Source organism: Equus asinus, chromosome 10 (genome assembly GCF_041296235.1).
Source record: "Equus asinus isolate D_3611 breed Donkey chromosome 10, EquAss-T2T_v2, whole genome shotgun sequence".
NCBI classification, from domain to species: Eukaryota; Metazoa; Chordata; class Mammalia; order Perissodactyla; family Equidae; genus Equus; species Equus asinus.
The window spans coordinates 52,962,824-52,982,603 of record NC_091799.1 but is presented as its reverse complement, the minus strand read 5'-3'; the positions used below and the strand labels follow the sequence as shown (position 1 = coordinate 52,982,603).

Here is a 19,780-nt window from a genome sequence, read left to right as displayed (position 1 = left end):
TTCCTCTGCTGCTCTTGCCAGCGCCTTCGCTCTTCTACCTTTGGGCGTTTGTTCCCTGACCAGACAGTGACTCTCTGCTCCGTGCTGGCAGGGACTGTCTTTTTACTCAAGGTGGAATCCTGTGGGCTAGCTGGGTGCCTGCTGCCCAGAGGCTCTATATAGAGAGCAGTGGGTGCTGGAAGGCTGATGACCCACCTGTGAGAGGAGGAGTGGGGAGACACAGAGAGCTGCTGACCAGACCTGTCTTGGGGATCCCTGAGTCCTGGGCTGTGTGCGCGGTTAATTGACGGCAAAATGTCAGACCAGAGATCAGAAGATGGCAGGGCCCTTAGAACCCCAGGGTAGCTGATGTAGCAGAGGAAATTTGGGAAGGTTCAGGGTACACTTGGGGAGAGTTGGGAGTGCTGTGGGAAGTGGGCACCCCTCAGGAAGGTGTTTGTGCCCTGCTGTGTAGGAGGCACCTACTCCTGAGCCATCACCCCTGGGAGTCGCTCAGGGCCTGTCCCTCCTAAGGAGGAAGGAAAGACAGAATGGACTTGGGGCTGTTCTCTGAGATGCAGGGAGGAGTGAGGTCTAGGCAGATCTGCAGAGAGCGCGTTTCTGGAGATAGGACATGTTTTTGTGGAGAGCTGGTGGAAGGAGAGTGACGAGGGAGAGAACAGAACTTGAAACAGCCAGCATTTGACAAGTGTTCACTCTATGCTAGTCTCCGGTGGTGGGAATGTTCATCCTCATTTTCCAAATGAAGAAACTGAGGCACACAGAGGCTGTTCACCCTCTCCATGGTTGCACAGGGTTACAGTGGTGGGTGGTGAAGTTGATCTCTCTGTCAGTTTCAGGCTTGGCACAGGTCCTGCATCCTACATAGGGCAGTGTGTCTGGATGGGAAGCCTGCCTCGAGTAACCTTTGTTTCTCCCTCACTTCCATTTCTGGTAGATGGACCTGAGAGTGATGGTCTCCCCGGAGCCTTGGAGCTTTCACACCTTGAGTCTGTGTTCCTGTCCCCTTCCCGACCTTTCCAGCCCCTCCTCATAGCTCCTTGCCCTGAACTTGCTCCAGCTGTATTATTCACCTTGACATTTCATTGCATGGCTAAACTTTCAGCTGTGGTTTGCTTGCTCCTTGGTTCTCCTTGTAGGTGGGGGCTGCAGGCCTTACCCCCGTGTCATGTCCTAACTGCAGGCCTTGAGTTCATCTGTGCTCAATGGGTGGACATGTCATCTTTGGCTGGTCCCTCGGCATGGCAGTCATTTGGGCCCCAGAGGAGAACCGTGTGTCTTCCTTCAGATCCCTCTTCTCCTTGCACTTCTCTCCTCTCCTTGAATGCCCTATTTACAAGCCACATGTGGTAATGTAGAACACCGGAGAACTCAGAAAGCTGCGAGTAGGCAAGCAGTTCCCTGGTAGGAATCACTGTTGCCTGCGGTGTCCTTCCTGCCAGGTTTAGGTCCACGTGGATCTGATTGCCACGTGCTTCCAGCCAGGTCGTAACTGTGTGCTGGTTTCGCCCTCCCTTTTCGCTTAGGAGGTATCTGAGCATTGCTCCCTACTCATAAATGCTCTGCCTGTACCATTTTCCCTGCTCTGGTTTTCTGTCTTGTGGAGATAAGGCGGTTTATTATTGGCTTCACCAGTCGAGGATGGTTTTCAGGCCTTTGCTGTCACCTGCAGTCCCCACCCTCCAGCTGGGCGAACTGAGGGAGCCCCCTTGCCCTTCCTCGCTCCTGCGTATCTGGTCACTTCTTCAGGGTAGGCTCCCAGCAGGAGACCTTACGGTAGTGGGAAGGCATACATGTGTGTACGCGTGTGCGTGCCTGTGTGTTAAAGAAATGCTAGTTTTTGTTGTTTGACAAACATACGATCCTGTGGGTGTTAAAGCTCCTCTTTGTTTATCACACTTAAACCTGAAGCTGCTTGTTCCTTTGGGACCCTGGCCAAAGCAGAAACACATCAGATGCTGGTCTTTAGTTATGTACATTTTAAGCACAGTAAAGGTAGAGGGAAGAGTGCAATGACCTCCCTGTACCCACCACCCATTTACAACGGATGTCAGTGTTTTGCAAATCTCTCTGCACTTCTTTGCAATCTCTTTGTATCCTTTGACCTCCCCGTATGCATTTTTATTTCTGAGGGTTTTTTAAATCTGAGAATTGTATTTCAATATGCATCTCTAACAGGTAAGGACATTTTTCTTTACATAACCATAATGCCATATCACACCTTACACAATTATAGTAATTCTTTAGTACTACCCAGTACTCAGTCTGTATTCAGATTTCCCTGATTGTCTGAAAATGTCACCTTGGATTTGGTTGTGAAGTTTCCTGTCTTGTTTTTTAATTTTTAAATTTTAAGATAATTGTAGATTCACTTGCAGTTGTAAAAAATAATGCAGAGAGATCCTGTGTAATTTTTACCCAGTTTCCCCAGTGGTAACATTTTGCACATCTCTGGCACACCATCTCACCCACCACACTGACATGGCTACGGTCAGATGCAGAACAGTTCCATCCCCGCAGGGTCCCTCCTGCTGCCCTAGTATAGGCACTCGCACTCCCTCTCATCCATCCCTTCCTCTGGCAGCCGCTGCTCTGTCCATCTCTGTCACTGCAGCCTTTTAATAATGTTGTGTAATGGAATCCTACAGTATGCAGCCTCTGGAGATTGGCCCTTTTCACTCAGTATAATCCTCTGGAGATTCTTCCGGCTTGTTGCAGGTATCGGTAGCTCATTCCTTTTCATTGCTGAGTCATATTCCATGGTGCAGCGGGACCACAGTTCATTTAACCACCCACCCACTGAAGGACATCTGGGGTGTTTCCACTTAGGGGTAAAAATGAAGAAAGCTGCTGTAAACATTTGAGTACAGCATATTACATGAGCCTCAGTCTTCATTAATGCCCAGGACAATTGCTGGGTCGTGTGATAGTGGCATGTTTAGATTTTTTGAACAAACTGCCAAGCTGTTTTCCAGAGGAGTGGTACCTTTTTCTCTGCATGCTCACCTGCATCACTATTTATCCTGCTGTTTATTCTGCCACTGACAGGAGTGTGGTGGCACCTTGCTGTGGTTTTAATTTGTGTTTCCCTAATGGCTAACGATATGCTGGCCATCTTTTTATGGGCCTGTTTGCCACCTGTAGCTCCTCTTGGGTGAAGTGCCCCTTCCTGTCTTTCACCCATGTTCTCGGATTGTTTGCTTTTTAGTTTGGAGAGTTCTTTATAGATTCCAGACCCCAGTCCTTTGTTGGATATGTGGTTTGCAAATATTTCCTCCCTGTCTGTCACTTGTTTTTGCAGCCTCTTATCAGGATCTTTCACAGAGCAAACATTTTTAGTTTTGATGAGCTCCAATTTATTGATTTTTTTTTCCTTTTATGAATCAGACTTTTGGTACCAAGTCTAAGAACTCTTTGCCTAGACCTCAATCCTGAATATTTTCTCCTAAAAGTTGTATGGTCTTACATTTAAGTCGGTGATTTGGAGTTAATGTTTGTATAAAGTGACACTTCTGTCGAGGCTCGTCGTCTTCCTCTGGATGTCCAGTTGTCCAGCGCCATTTGTCGCGCAGCCCTCTTTCCTCCTAAATGGCTTTTGCATCATTGTCAGAAGCCGTTGGGCATGTCTGGGTATGTCTGTTCCTGGGCTGTCTGTTCTGTTCCGTGGTTCTGCGTGTCCGTCTCTCTGGCAGTGCCGCACTGTCTTGATTCCTGCAGCTGTATAGCAAGCCTTGGAATCAGGTGGACTCATTCCTCCCACTTTCTTTTTCTTTTTCAAAGTTGTCTTAGCTGTTTCAGTTCCTTTGCCTTTGTATATACATTTTAGAATAATCTTATTTTTATCTACAAAAAAATCTAGCTGGAGTTTGGTAGGAATCCCATTAAACCTGCATCTCAGGGGCATATGCATTTCCTGCACGTAGGCGCACTGCCCTCCAGAAAGGCCACGCAGTTTCTCTTTCCACTGGCAGGGCCCACGACGTGCGTTTCCACCTTGGCCGACCCTGCATAGCACCTCTCTTTGACTTTGCCAACCTGATAGCAAACAGTGGCGTTTCCCTCTATTTTGCAATACATAAATTGAACATTTCCCCTTAACTTTGCTGCATCTCTTCTTTCTGAGTTGCCTTTTTCTCATCGTTTGCTCATTTTTTCATTGGGCTGTCTGTCCTTTCCTTATGATGTATAAAAGCCCTTTCTCACATCTGGGTTTTCCTTTTCTTGGCCATGTTTACCTTACTTCTGCTTTAGAAACCTCCGACGGGGCAATCGGAGAGAAGTCAGTTCCAGGGGGGTGAGGGATGCCCCAGGATTTCCTGATGCTTTTTGAATGCTGCTGGGTTAAGTCCCAGCTCCATCAGCTGCAGAGTGTGGCTGTGCACACAGCCAAGATAGGGTTGTGCAAGCAGTGAGGGGAACTGACTCGAAGTGGAAGGCGAAAATACGCGGATCATCCAATGAGCACTTCTCCAGGCCCTGTTTTTGCATCAGCATCTGGTTTTCCAAGTAGGAACTCAGACCACAATGTCTTTTGGTGTTACGTGCCTAACTTCCTGCAGAACTTAGCAACAGCATTGAAAAAACAGCCATTATGGGATCTCAGTGTTCCTGAGGAAATGGCGGGCTGTGCTTGTTTGCAGGTCAGTTTTTATGCTCAGGTCGAGTCTTGCACTTTGACCTCTTCTGTTGGATAAAATGCACCATCACATAATCACATACATGCATTTTCCCAGGCGAGCATGCGTGTGAGGCCGTGCTGTGGCCCAGCTCTTGACTGCCAAACCTGAGCTGTTTTTGCAGGGTGTGAAGTAGGTTAGGGCCACACAATCTGGATGTTCCTCTGGCTCTGCCACTCATTAGGTTTGTGGCCCTGGGCAAGCTAACCTCAGACTCCCCAGTTGTAAGTTGGGGCCAACAGTATTTCCCGTCTCACAGCGTCACTGGGAGGATTAAATGAGGTGCTGGTTGAAAACCAAGTGCTCACTAAATGTGATCCACGATTTATCAGAACAAGGAGCTATAGATACTCTTCCAAAGTTTTAAAGTGAAAACCAATTTGCTTTAGAAATGTCGTTTTGAGACAAACAAGGCCGGTGATTGTTGCTCTGTGTTGCGTGAGAGAGCATACTTCTGGCAGAATGGGAATTCTGGTCCAGGCCTAAGTGTTAGGAGGAGTCCTGCCGTGGACGAACGCAGCGTCAGAGCTGGGTGGACTCAGTCCTGGGAGGATTAGGAGTGGCTAGAATCCTGATGCTCAGAGGGTCCCCCTCCAAAGTGGTTCTCCTGGGTTCCTCATCTCAAGATGGTTTTCTCCAGTGTTAAAATTGCATGCACTCGTGTGAACTGTGGTGTTTTGCAGCCTTCCCAGCAGAAGGACATGAACTTGTTCTCTGATGTGCTCCCTTCCCTGTCGCTCCACTTGGAAATTGTGTCTGGGCTGGAGGGCAGAGTGAAGAGGCCACAGGAACTTTCCATGTTCTCTATCTTAGTACGTTAAGACACGCTGAGCAACTGAAAGGTAGAATGACAGTTGTATTGTGCCTCATCCATAAATCAGACGCTGCGGAGGTGGAGATGGCATCTTAGCACCATGGACTGGCGATGGAGAATGCCATCCCGGCTGGCTCCATCTTGCTTCCATTCTTGAAGCCATTGCCAAGTGCTCTGCAGCCTCTTACACTGAAAACCTTGTCCCCTGGCCCGTTCCCTTTCTCCCTTGGCCCTGGCTCAATTTGGGGTCAGACATGGGCAGGCAGCCCTGTTGCCTGTGCTTAGTATGCAGACGGCTCTACCCTCTAGGAGCGGCTGCCTGCAGTGGTGTGCTGGTTGTGACCCAGGTCTGTGCACAGAGGCCAGCCACGGAAGACTGCCCGTCACTGGGGGATCTGTGGTGTTAGTAGCGTGCGTCCTCAGCTCTGTTGCAATGGCGTATCAGGCAGTTGGCAGGCGTGTCTCCACTGTCCCTGGGAGGACACAGTGTGGCAAGAGGAAGTGGCTGTTAGAGTCTGGTGTTTTCCCTTCTTTTTCCCTCTTCTGCTTTTGCAGTACCCGTAGTCTGTGTAATGAAACAGAAACCTCTGCCTGCTGTCATTGTCCCAGTTTACCAAACAGGATTCCCGTAGTTGGAGAGGCATGCTTGAGGCATAGTCTGGTTTTCTGTCGGTTGTCGATGGTTTGGGATCAACACCTGGCCCCAGACGTCTGTGGGATAAGCCCTTAGCACAGATGGTTGGTGCTTCAGGGCCTTTTCTGGACTACTCAGGGTATTGTTTCTCTTGATGGTGGATCTTGTAGCTCAGAAGCATTTGGAAAGTTAGAGACAGTTGTTAACCCTGTGTGCCCCAAATACCATAACTCTTTTGTCACTGAAATCAAAGTTGCCTGGAAACTTCTGTCTTGCCTACCAGGAGATCTTAAAAGAAATCCCACTGGAAATGCATTTCAGACCTGCCACCTACTGATTGTTGGTGGGAAGGGGACCTTTATCATCAAGGTTGGGGACCCTGGGGTCTGTGCATTCCACTCTTGTGAGCCAGTGGCACGTGATGTGCTGCCTGGACCTGGCCACTGTCACTTTGACTGACAGATGACATACAGCTTGCCTAACTCTGCTTCCTCTGTTGGCCTTACCCCTCTGGGGGGATGTGCTTTGAAAGGCTGTGGAGCTTTAAGTCCAGGAGGTCACGCAGGGTGTGATGGTGGACACTGCCGTCTGAGGTCATGAGAAGCCGAGGGTGATGCCCCCCCCAGTAGCCGTGTCTTTGTGACGGGCGGCCAGCCAGGGCACTGCTGTCCCATGCACCTGCCTCCCCCTGCTCTTCACTGGGGTCAGCCCTTTCCTCTCTTAGGCCAGCACTCCTCACCCTGCAGCCTTTCTTGCTTTTCAAATTCTTTATTTTTTCTGGCTTTTCGGGATTTCTCTCCTTCTTTCTCCTTTTTCTTTGTTTGGCTTTCCCCACTCCCCTGTCAGATCTCGGTGCCCTTTTCCTTTTATTTTCATGGTCTTGGTATTGTTCTCGGCACTTTTTCTTCTTTATACATGCGCACGTGCTGGGATCCCCCAGAGGAGCTGACTGTAAGCCGGGTGTCATTTTTAACCTGAAATGACTCTTCACGGTGCCACAAGGGTTAAGTGTTGGGCTGGTTCCAATCCAGTGACTGTGACTGGAAGGAACCCACCTGCCCCCAATCTTATTCATTATGAAAAATCCAGTGAAACCTTCAGAGACTTTGAAAACAAACACTGTCGCCCACCTCTCATCCGGTACTCCGCAGTCCAAGCTCTTTTCTCTTTAGCTGTTTCCACACCTGTTCATCTACGTGATTAAGTATAGCTGTGTCATCTTCACTTTTCTTTGCCCATTCAATCAACAGGAGGTTTGCGGACTGCTTTTTCCCTTTCCCGCAGTAAAACACCAACACTCTAATTCTTTCTAGCCAACATCTTAGTAGCTGCTTAATTCTCACCTCCTCCGAGTACCCCGTCCTGCCCGCTGGGGGACGACTCACTGCGGTTGGGAAGAAGGCCGTGGGCACTGTGGAAACTGCTGGGGCTCAGCTGCCAGCCAGGCTGAATCCAGATGGGCCTCGCTTGGGCACATGACCCAGATGAGGTGGTTACCTTCTCTGAACAGTGACGACTCAGGGATCTGATGGCTAGAACTCAGAGCTTCTTCTGTGCTGAGCCGAGGACTTTGAACTTCCTGCCTGCTATGGTGGAAGTGGCCCCTGGCTAGCTCTCTCCCTGTTGGGGCCAGTCAGGGTGCATTTTTGTTCAGTCCCTGGGTGGCTGGTAGAGGACAGGGTGGGTGGGAATGACTCCTGGGGCAGGGAAACTGGTCTGGAGCTTGCGTGTCTGGTGATTCATGATGACGAGCAGAAACTCCTGCTCTGATTCTGGGGCTAGAGGCCAATCTCAAAGGAGAAGGGTGTCTTTCCGCTCTGAGCTCCCGGACACGTTGAAATCTCATCGTTCAGCGAATGGAACTCGACTCTGGGCTGCTGCTCCTTCCTGAATGACTGTGTTGTTTGCACTGGAATTGGGACTTATTAAAGAGCATTTGCATTTTCTTTCTTTGAATCAAGTAAGTGTGACATCTGTGTGTGAAAATAATAGAGTGCAGTCTGTGTATAGAGGACATTTAGAGTGCATACATTTTGATTTTCACTATTAGGTACTTTGATAATGACAAAACTGAGAGGAGGGCCGGCCCCGTGGCCGAGTGGTTAAGTTTGTGCGCTCCACTTTGGCGGCCCAGGGTTCTACCAGTTTGGATCCTGGGCACGGAGCTAGTACTGCTAGTCAGGCCATGCTGAGGCAGCGTCCCACATAGCAGAACTAGAAGGACCTGCAACTCGAATCTACAACTGTGAACTGGGGGGCTTTGGGGAGGAGAAGAAGAAGAAGAAAAAGAAGATTGGCAACAGATGTTAGCTCAGGGCCAGTCTTTAAAAAACAAGCAAACAAAAGAATGCTGATGTTTTATAAAAAAAAAACTGAGAGGACAACACTTTTCTTTTTAGAGAGGGTCTGTCCACTTTTGACCAGTATCTGTGGTTTTGTTTACAGATTCTCACTGGAAATCCATTATATGAATCTTATTACAAGCAGGTAAGTTTTGCTGGTGTCTTTCTGGATTGAACTAGAAAGCGAGTGACTGGACAACACAATCCTGAATTGGAGCCCAGCGGCGCTGTCAGTCCCTTGCTGTTCTCTGAATTCTTGGCCAATAGTCCGTGAGATGTTTTCCCTGCTGCCTGTCTGCTGAGCCTCGTCTCAGGTGTTGCTCCCCTTCCAGGTAGACCCAGCGTACACAGGGCGAGTTGGGGCGAGTGAAGCTGCACTCTTTCTAAAGAAGTCTGGGCTCTCAGACATTACCCTTGGGAAGGTATGTGACGAACGGTAGTGATTTCTCTCTTGTGGCCACCCTCAGGGCTCCACTGGCAGGTGAAGGTCAGCCTGTGCAACCACCTTTTTCTGGGCTCTACACTCCTCTTGGGGCGTGGGCTGGCCACTGCGAGCCTCTCAGGGCTGTAACTGGTGGATCTAAATGCTTGGCAATCGCCACCTGCTGCTTGGGTGGCAGACAAGAGGCCTGTGTGCTTTTGGGGTCTTGACAGCTTAAGGATTTATGTCGGCTTTGGAGCGGAGTGGACCTGGCTGTTCTCCGGCCTCTGCCGCTGACCAGCAGTGTGCCCTTGGTGGGAGGGAGGGGCGCTCCGAGTGTGTGGCCTCTCTGGACTACCATAAGGCCCACATGCGGCGATGGCAGCTCCTGTTTTGTGAATAAAGGGGCAATGATCAATGGTCACACTCATAAGCATTTTTGTGTTTCCACAGATATGGGACTTGGCTGACCCAGAAGGTAAAGGGTTCTTGGACAAACAGGTATATACACGTATACACAGAGCAAGTGGAGGGGCTGGGCCAGAGCCCCCAGGCGGGTCACGTCTGCACTTCCTTCCTCACTGTTGCCACTGACAAGTATTACTAGACATAAGGGCAGCCATCAGACTGTTAAAATGGGAGGGTTTCATTTTGAAATAAAGGTCTTTTGAACACTTGGAACTAGCTTTCATGGTTAGCATATCTTTTAATATTTTGTATGCTTACAAGTGGTTAAAATGTTTTCGAAATTTTTTATTTTGAGATAACTTCAGACTCTCATGTAAGTTGCAAAAATAGTTGAGAAAGTTCCCGTGTATCCTTCACCAGCTCCCCACAGTGAGAGCCGCATATGTCATGGCAGCGCAGTGCTCAGAGCCAGACGCAGTGCCCAACCAGAGGCTTTCTCAGGGCTGACCCCTTGTGCATGCACTGTTTTGGGTTTTTTGGTCTATATAGTTCTGTGTAATCTTATCACTTGCACAGCTTCATGTCACCACCGCCACAGTCGGGGTATGGAACTGCTCCAGCACCCCAAAGAATCCCCCTCGTCCTGCCTCTCAGTCGTCACACCCTCACCCCTGGCAACTGCTGGCCTCTCTCCGTCATAATTTTGTCATTTCGAGACTGTTCTGTAAATGGAAGGTTGTAGGACTTACAAATGATTTTAAATGGTCATATTGAAATTTAGTTCAGCCTTTCCCCAAGCTGCATTCCGAGGGGTGTTGTTCCTGTGCCCAAGATCCTTGACCTGGTCTCTTGGCAGAGCACCGTCAGCTGTCCCTCCGTCCCTCGAGAGTCACGCTGTGCGGTAGAGGTTCTCAGGGGCCTCGTGGAAAAGAAACCTGTTGACTTTGCCTAATGCAGCTCCCCTAAACTGATTTACATCCCCTTTTTTCTGCCCGGTGTGTGGGCATTCTGTGGAGGTCAGCCTGAGAAAGGTGGTCTTGTGCTTCTCTCTTTGAAGAAGTTTTAAGAACCGTAATTGTGTTTATAACTTTAAAAAGGTCCATGTTCGTAGGCCCATTGATCAACTGAAAATTCAGTGAGGCCTCCAGAGTCCACTAAGCCTGTGGTGTGGCTGGTTCTGGGTCAGGAAGCGGCAGGGAGGAGCCCAGGCCCCACGGGCCGAGCTCAGGGCCTTCGTCTCTGCGTGGGAGGTGGAGTCCATGTCAGGCTGGTGGCGAGTGGGCGGGCCCTGGTCACAGAGGCCGAGGGGATCACAGTGAATCATGAGTGTCAATTCTGAAACAGCCCTATTTCAAACCATTTTTAAAAAATCAACGCTTATTTGAACCATCATTTATAGTCTTAAACATATTAAGTGTGCTACATATGTAATCTAGCATTTCCTAAATGTTGGGAGCTCATTATTTTTGAAAGTACATTTATTTGGAATTTTACAGTGTTCAGAATGCAATGAGCTGAGTCTGTTTCAGCATAGTCCTTTAAACCGTGCTCCCAGGGTAATACCAGTTCCAGCTGACGCCGTAAGTGACTTTCACACATGCAGTCCTTGTTGAAGTGAAGGGAAATACCTCTTTCCTCGGAGCTCGCTGCCGCAGACAGCTCTCCCCCTGCTGCTGACAGCTGCGTGGGGTTACACCTCCCCGCCTTTTTGGATTTGCAGGGTTTCTATGTTGCCCTGAGATTAGTGGCCTGTGCACAGAGTGGTCATGAAGTTACCTTGAGCAATCTGAATTTGAACATGCCGCCGCCTAAATTTGTAAGTGTCAAAATCCTTCAAGTTCACATTCTTCTATCACCATCCATCTATCTCCATGTTTTCTCTCTCCCTCTTTTTTGTTATTGAGGTGAAATTTACATAGCCTAAAATTAACCATTTTAAATTGAACAACTCAGGTGCACTTCGTGCATTCACGATGTTGTGCAGCCATCACTCCTATCTAGTTCCAGAACATTTTCATCACCCCAGAAGGAAACACTGTACTCCCCATTTCCCCCTCTCTGAGCCCCTGGCCGCCACTAAGCTGCTTTCTGTTTCTATGGATTTGCCTGTTCCGGCTGTTTCATAGAATCCTGTGCCCAGTTTCTTTCACTCAGCATGATGTTTTCAAGGCTCGTCCATATTGTCGTGTGTGTTGGGGCTCCATTCCTTTTCATGGCTGAATGAGAATGCCTTGTCTGGTCTCCCCCATTTTATGTTCATTTGTTGGTGGGCATCATAATTCATATACAAGGATTCATTCTTTTGAGTGCATACCTGGGAGTGGAATTGCTGGGTCATATGGTAATTCTGTGTTTAACTTTTTGAGACCTTCCCCTGTTTTGAAAGCACTTTGAAATGTGTATCCTTTCAATAAACACATCCTTCTGTGGCACCATGGCGGGATGTCTCTCTCTCTCCACAGCACGACACCAGCAGCCCTCTGATGGTCCCGCCGCCTTCTGCAGAGGCCCACTGGGCTGTGAGGGTAAGTGACCAGAGGGGCACCCCTGGCTGTCGTACACGTGTAATGGTTTTAGCCATTTATGATGTTGTTCAAAACGTTTCGCAGGACAATTTATCTGTTTTGTTTCAGAGTGAGTGTGCCACAGAATTTGGATGAAATAACTTTTTCAAATTAGAATCTTGAAACAGCTATAGCCTTTTACTATAATTAGGTGTTGCCCGCTAAGGCAGTTTCAGGAGCTGGGTTCTTAAAATTCTGCAGTTTAAATCTTGCATTTCTAGGTCATGTTCTGTGGGTTTTGTTGCTTTTTAATCAGGATGGAAGGGGAAATTGTGAGAACTTGCGGGCGTGAAGACTGCCAGCATGTCTTCATAGCTGTCTCTTATTTCCAGCCCGTTTACACGTTATAATGCCTTCGTTTCTGATGCTCTCATTGCTTTTTGAAAAACTTCTCTCAGCACTTAGTATTATTTTTAAGACAGAGGATGTTGTGCCTGTAAAGCTGTGTTACTGCTTCTAGAGATTAAAGAATGAGTGGCGTCTTCTAGTAAGTGGGGAATTACTCGTCAAGGGAACACACGTGGGGCAGGGAGATGGTCTCCCAGGTAATGGGACCTCCTTGCTCCCCACTTGTGAGAGGTTGTCACATTTCCTTTTATTTGGCTTAAAAAGCAACATTAATCATAGTCTTTCTGTAAAATAAGGACCCCCCCCCCCCAGTCGAGGGCTCTTGTCTTGTTTTATGCGGTTGGTCTCTTCTCTCCTTGGAAGCGTTTAGATGGGGAAGGTCTATGCAGAGACAGGGCAGGAGGAGGCCTATGTGACTGAGGAGTTGAGAAGTCGTAGTTTGCTGGTGGAGGTCGCGGTATCGGAGGGTTTCCTTCTCTGTAGTCCAGTTCTGCAACGCCTACTTTGAAAAAGAGCTGCTTTGTTGTGAAAAACAGTGCCAGAGAGATCTTATTCCTTGAACTGTTCCAGCCCTCTCTGGCAGGGGCCGAGTTGAGGCCTCAGGAGGAGGGCTGGTGGCTGAGGAGCCCGCAAAGCTTTGCAGAGAGCAGTCAGGGGTGGGAATGGTGCCGTGATGGGGTCGACCATTCCTAAGAGACTCGGCATTCTGTTCAGAGAAAGAGAGACAAACCCCAAGTGCCAAAAGTTCTTTTCTGTTGTGAATGTTCCTGGCCTTCTGGAAGAACCTAGAAGCGAGTCTGAGGGATCAGGGAAATCCCAGAGGCTCAAGGCAGACACAGGGCATTTGTCTTCTCAGCGCTCGCAGCTGCTCATGCGTGCAGCGTCTGCTTCTTTCTTTCTTCTTTCTTTTTAATTCTGGTGGAATACACGTAAGGTAAAGTTCACCGTCTTACCCATTTGTAAGTATCCAGTTCAGGGGCATTAGGTCCATTTACATGGTTGCACAGCCGTCCCCACCATCTACCTCCAGAACTTGTTCATCGTCCCAAACTGAAACTCTGTCCCGTTAAAACACTCACTCCCCGCCCTCCAGCTCCTGGCACCCTCTGTCCTACCTTCTGTCTCTCTGAGTGTGACTCCTCTGTGGGCCTCGTATGAGTGGGATCGTACAGTATCTGTCCTTTTCTGTCTGGCTTATTTCTTGTAGCCTGATGTCCTCAAGGTTCATCCATGTTGTAGCAGGGTTGGAACTTCCTATGTCGTTAGGGCTAACATTCTAGTGTGTGGATGGACCGCACTGTGCTTATCCATTCTTCCGCCGATGGACCCTTTTTGGGGGTGTTTTCTTAGCACTTCCCGTGCCTCCAGCCTGTGGTCAGGGCTGGTGGTGAGAGCTCTGCTGTCCCCGGTTCCACTTGCCTCAGGCTTTATTTCCGTAGGAGGGCAGACTGCAGGGCCCTGCCCAGACCCTCCTCCCTGACGGCCCTTCCTCATGCTGCCTGCATTTCAGACTTGAGAACAGCAGTAGCTGCTAGTCTGCACTGTAAGTCCTGCCCAGACCTCACTCTGTCCAGGAGGAGCTTTTAATATTTATTTTATGACTGTGAGACACAGAGGACTTCTTATGCTTAAAGTTGATTTGGATAATTGGTTAAGTCTTTGGGTTTTTTTTATATTTGAGTCTTTAGTTCTGTGGCTTGATATCTAGATTTACTTCTTCTTCTTAAAGAACTAAAACCCGTTCACACTTTTGCCTTTCTCGTCCTAGTGAGCCCTGAGCAGGTAGGTAGGGTGATCTTTGTGTCCCTGGCCCAGGGCTGGGTCCTCTTTCCCATTGATCTTGGCCGCCAGAGCTGCCTCCTTCTTCAAGGAGTTCGTCCTGGGAGTGCTCCGAGACGGCCCTGTGCTCTGAGCGAGGCCACTGGTGGCTCCTGGTCATTTGTGTTCAGCCTCAGCTCAGAGCTTGTTTTGGACTCTCACAGGCACACTTTCTCACGCACTCAGGCTGTTTCTTTCCAACCAGGTGGAAGAAAAGGCAAAATTCGACGGAATTTTTGAGAGCCTCTTACCCATCAATGGCTTGCTCTCCGGAGACAAAGTCAAGCCAGTTCTCATGAACTCAAAGCTGCCTCTTGATGTCCTGGGCAGGGTAAGTGGTTCGCTTGCATCCTGTACTGTCCTGAGTTTGGTCGGCCCTGGGCTGGCTCCCCACAGTCACTTATGAGGCCTGATCACACCGTGTACCCTCAGGGGGCTTCGTAAGACTGGCGTGGATGGAGCATTTACTTCAGTCAGGCTGGCTTGGGGCCTCCTGGAGTGCGGCTCGAAGGTGCTCCCCAACCTATGGGAAGGTGCTGCTGTGGGCCCATTGTGCACGTGGCAGGGCAGCCTCGGAAGTGAACTCACTCCCCACTGCCCATGCACGGGCAGAGCTGGGACTCGAACCCAGCCCTGGGATTTCCCCCTCTACCGCACTTCCAGGAAGAAGTGTGGGAGTGGGTGTCTGTATCTCCTTAGTAATTTTCTATTTTTTGTTACTGTTTTTTCTGTCTGTGAGCTTAAGGTAAGGGGACTTTAAATTCTGCTCCAAGTTTAGAAAAAGTTTTATGCATTCTCTTTTTTTAAAAAAATATCCCTCAGTTTTTTCCCATTTAAGTCCAAGTGTTTTAGATACAGCTTTCTACTGCAGATTGTTTTCCCTCTAATGAGGTTTGCGTTACACCCCGACGTGTTCGCTCTGGTCACAAAGCCCACTTCACATGGCTGTCTCTGCTGGATTCCCTTCTCTGACTCAGAGGGGATGGGTGTTGTTGTCGTCTATCTGGATGGGATTGCTACGACTCAGCAGGCACCAGCCCAGAGTGGGAGGACTGAGTGGGGCTCCTGGAGCCCTGGGCCCCTGTGGGCGCCATCTCTGGGTCTAGCTCCTGACCTTTGGGGGAACCCTGAGGAGGCTTGCAATTTCCTGCCCCTGTGGATTCCCCTCATATGTTCCTGTTTAAATATGACTTGCAGACACTGGCTCATTTGATCGGACCCAGCTAGAGCCTGACTTGATACTTTGTTCTGAAATGAGGCTGCTAAGGAAGGGGACTTCTCAAATCCCTTTGTCCTCCTCTTAGCTGTGGTGTGGTGTAGACAGAGCCCTGTGATGGGGACCTGTGTTGATCACCAACCATCTTCATGAGGTGTGAGTTTTAACAGCAGCAGGATGAGGTGACCTATTCCTGCGCGGTGTGTGCCCTTACTTGGTGTCCTTGTCAAATACCTGACTGTTGAATGTAATAATGGCAGACTGTCATGGAGCCAAATCACAGACAAGGCTGGGAGGCCCACTGTGGTGGAATGTGCTTTATTAGGAGGGAGCTGTGGCTAGGAAGTGCGTGTTCTGCAAGTCTTCTGACCCGCTCCAGGTCTTGTGGTACAGGGGTCACTTCTCATCTGCCCTTCTCTCCTTTCCCCCTCTCTCCACTCACCAAACCCTCTGTGCACCCAGTGCATGCATGCACACATGCATCCATATCCATGCACCCATTCTTCCATGCACCCATCCATCCGTGCGTGTGTGCATCTATATCCATGTACCCATTCATCTGTGCACCTTTCCATCCGTGCAGACACGCATCCATATCCATGCACCCATTCTTCTGTGCATGCGTGTATCTCTGCATATACTCATTCATCCATGCATCCGTGCACCCACACATCATGCATCCATTCGGTCATTCAGCAAGCATTTTTCAGAGCCTGCTCTGGACCACACCTTGTGCCGAGCACTGGGAAGATGGGGATGAAATTAATACAGTTCAGGAGGCCAAATAAATAAAATAATGGTTAAGATGCTAATATTTAGTTATTGAGGGCTTAGTATGTACCAGGCCCTGTTTTAGTGCTTTGCATAAATCAAGTCATTGCGTACTTGTAACCACCCTGTTATGGATGGTGTCACCCCCGTTTTCCAGGTGAGGAAAAGGGGCCTTCAGAATGTCCAGTCAGTCACCCAGGGTTGCACAGGACGAGAACAAGGTCCATGGTCTCCAGAGCCCTCACTCTTCCCTGGCACCCTCCAACCCCATTGCCTCCCTAGTCATCAGAGTTCTGGCCATGGAGGACAGTGGTAGAGGGGAGGAGCCTGACCCGCCTGAGCAGAGGGGTACAAGGCAGTCAGGGAGAGCCTCCTAGAGCCGATGTCCCGGGGTTACGTCCTCCTGAATGAAGAGATGGGTGGCAGACGACGGGGTGAGAAGGCCAGGCACATGACAGCATGAGCAGAGGCAGCCTGGCATGCTGGGTAGGCCTGGGGCTCTCACCAGGCAGTTTCACCTCAAGGGCTGTTGAGCAACATCTGGAGACATTTTTGGTTGTCCCACCTGGGTTGGGTGCTATTGATACCAGGTAGGTGGAGACCAGGGATGCTGCTTAACATTCTGCAATGCACAGGATGCCCCACCACAGAGAATGAGCTGGCTCCGAATGTCAGTGGCGCTGACGTGGGCAAGCCCTGGGCAGGGGAGGACTGTGGAGCCAGAAAGGCCTGTCCAGTCTTGGCCCTCCCCACATATGTGCTGTATCTTTGGGAAAGTTACTCTTTCTGAGCCTCTGCTTCTGAAATTGAGACGACAGGCATAAAGCACTCAGCCTGATGTCACACACCTTTAAAAGGGCATCCATGCTGCTTGAGGGGACTTTGAACAGTTTGGGGTCCCCAGAAGTCAACCTGGAGTCCCAGGAGGCTGGGCTGGGGTGCAGGGGCCCACCACAGGCACAGGGGACTTGGTGTGCCAGGCTGAGGGGCAGAGACTGGATGCCATCAGCAGGGCGGGGCAGGGTCAGAGTGCATTCTAGAGCCAGCTCTGTGGCTACCCTGGGGACAAGACTAGAGGCAGGGAGGTCAGCTAGAGGCTCTGGCCTCTGTGGAGTGCTGGAGAGGTCCACGCCAAGGACACAGCAGCAGGGGTGGAAGGGAGGACCCACAGGGGAGAAACATCCCTGGGCTGAAGTTGGTAGCTATTGATGAGGGAGCAGGTACTGGCACAGGAAGCATCACAGATGGACCCCAGGTGTCTGCTTAGCTCCAGGATCTGGCGCCATGCCCAGCATTGTCCATTCAGGCCTGGCAGTCTGGGAGGGCTGACCTGGGTCAGGAAGCTAGTGCGTCGTTTGTGCTTTAGGAAATCCACCACACGGCCTTTGACCTGCTCTGGAAACCTATACCCACCTACCTGGTTTTCAGGGTGCTGGGTGGGCCTAGCACATTCCATGGCACCTGCCTCAGCATCCACCAATGGGAGAGGAGACATGACCCCACAGACCTGTTCAAGTGCATGTCCACAGCCCTGCCCAGTAGGAATGGGGGCAAGGGCTGGATTGGTGTGTGTGTGTGTGTGTGTGTGTAGTGGGCAGGGCTTGTGTGCAGAGCAACACCACCAAAACCACATGATCTAAAAATCAGGGTGGATGTGATTATAATCACAATAGTTTGTTAGAGAAAATGAACATAGCATGGCAGAAAGGATCTTGGAATTGAGTACTTCATCAGATGATGGTTTTTCAGAGAACCTACAGACTGGTTCTTAAATGCATTTTGATCGCCTCTCTTTAACTCTGCTATGCTCCGAGCCCTCAGAATCTTGAGTTCTGGCTGGTGCCGTTGCTACCCATGGGCCTTTCCTCCACAGTAAGCTTCGGTGCCCCCCTCAGTAAGCCTCAGTACCCACTCCTAGTAAGCCTTGGTACTCCCCTCAGTAAGGCTCAGTACCCCCTTAGTAAGCCTCGGTAACCCCCAGTGAGCCTTGGTATCCCCTGACTGAGCCTCTCGGTATCCCCCCAGTGAGCCTTGGTACCCCCCAGTGAGCCTCGGTACCCCCCAGTGAGCCTTGGTATCCCCCCACTGAGCCTCGGTACCCCTCACTGAGCGTCAGTACCCCCCAGTGAGCCTTGGTACCCCCAAGTGAGCCTCGGTATGCCCACAGTGAGCCTCAGTACCCCCCAGTGAGCCTTGGTACCCCCGGTGAGCCTCGGTATCCTCACACTGAGCCTTGGTACCCACCAGTGAGCATCAGTACCCACCAGTGAGCCTCAGTACCCACCAGTGAGCCTCGGTATCCCCCCGGTGAGCCTTGGTACCTCCCCAGTGAGCCTTGGAACCCCCCCAGTGAGCCTCGGTACCCACCAGTGAGCCTTGGAACCCCCCCAGTGAGCCTCGGTACCCACCAGTGAGCCTCGATACCCACCAGTGAGCCTCGGTACCTCCCCACTGAGCCTCGGTACCCCCCAATGAGCCTCAGTAACCGCCTAGTAAGCCTTGCTGCTGTTTGTCTTGCAGGTCTGGGACCTCAGTGACATCGACAAGGATGGACACCTGGACAGAGATGAGTTTGCTGTGGTAGGCCCCTGCCGGGACTCTCCTTCCCACTCTGCTGAGGAAGGAGGGGTTCTGCTTGGGGAGGGGTTCTGGATTCGGTTTTTTTCTTCTTTTCTTTAATTTTTCAAGTGTTTATTTTGACATAGTTTGGATTTAAAGAAAAGTTGCAGTAGTATAGAATCTTCCTCACTCAGATTCCCCAGGGTTATTTTTTGAGTGGGTTGCTTTTTCCTTCCTCTCTCTCCACGTGGGTGTATGTATACACACACACGGATTTTTCCTTTGAACCGTTTTGGGGTAAGTTGCAGACACCATCCCTCTTCATCCTGAAATACGTTAGTGTGTATTTCCTAAGACCAGGGAACTCTCTTACATAACCACTGTCTATTTTAAAATCAGGGAAATGCATGTCAACGTCCTCTAATTTATTATAGTATCTATTATGATGTGTCAGATCTTGTATTTGATACATTACTTTATCAATTATTACATTATCATTATCTTATCTAATCTAAGGATATTATTCAGATTTTGCCAGTTGTCCCCAAAACATCCTTCCCAGCAAAGGAGGCTGCAGCCTCGTCTCTTGCGGGCCCTCTGCTCTGGAGCAGCTTCTCATCTGTCCTCATGTCTCCTGGCCGCATGGGCATTTTGAAGCATGCAGGCCGCTTGCTGCTGGCTTCTCTGCTCTTTCCTCATGACGATCCAGGCCATGCGCTTCGTGGGGGAGGTCCCCACTGAGGTGGTGTGCACTCTCCTTGGGACAGACGACATCAGTAGGGCGTTTGATGTCTTACTGTGCATCATTAGCACGGCGTCGACCTTGGTCATAGTCAGGGTTTCTCCCTGCGGAGTCACTCGCTTCCCTGTGCGCAGTCTCATGGGAGACACGTGGAGACTAAACGCCCCCTTAACCTTCCAACTCCCCTGCTGGTTCTTGGACCCTCCCAGGAGCCTCACCTGAATCAGTTAGGATTGTGTTGGTTGCTAACTAGCGATCTTCTAACTCTGGCATTCCTCACACATTCTCTAGCTGGCCTTCTACCGTCAGGAATTTGTTCATTCAGAGTGGACTCATAAATGCGTCCAGAGGTTTCTCATCCTTTCGTGGCGGGATTTATTTTGCCCAGTGGGAGCTCCTCCTATCTGGCTCCTTTGTCCTTTGGTCACACCCCATCATTTTCTGAGTACTTGCTTCCTTTTGGCACG

The 19,780-nt window shown here is 50.0% G+C and overlaps 1 protein-coding gene across 44 annotated transcripts in view; it reads left to right on the top strand.

Moving 5' to 3' along the window:
- Window positions 1-19,780, top strand: part of EPS15L1 (epidermal growth factor receptor pathway substrate 15 like 1) — a 93,258-nt gene that overhangs the window by 10,554 nt on the left and 62,924 nt on the right. For 27 of the 44 annotated variants that reach the window (XR_011506391.1, XR_011506390.1, XR_006530498.2 and 24 more), the window contains exons 1-8: window positions 7,936-8,084; window positions 8,570-8,611; window positions 8,799-8,888; window positions 9,341-9,388; window positions 11,016-11,111; window positions 11,758-11,820; window positions 14,231-14,356; window positions 18,533-18,592. Coding sequence is in view for 35 of the 44 variants with exons in the window: in XM_044774453.2 (XP_044630388.1) it covers window positions 8,016-8,084; window positions 8,570-8,611; window positions 8,799-8,888; window positions 9,341-9,388; window positions 11,016-11,111; window positions 11,758-11,820; window positions 14,231-14,356; window positions 18,533-18,592 (594 nt within the window). In the remaining 9 variants the exon portion in view is untranslated. Of the gene's footprint in view, window positions 1-7,931; window positions 8,085-8,569; window positions 8,612-8,798; window positions 8,889-9,340; window positions 9,389-11,015; window positions 11,112-11,757; window positions 11,821-14,230; window positions 14,357-18,532; window positions 18,593-19,780 lie in introns of those variants that run through there. The other 17 variants (XR_011506395.1, XR_011506392.1, XM_070519328.1 and 14 more) reach the window with 6 other exon arrangements.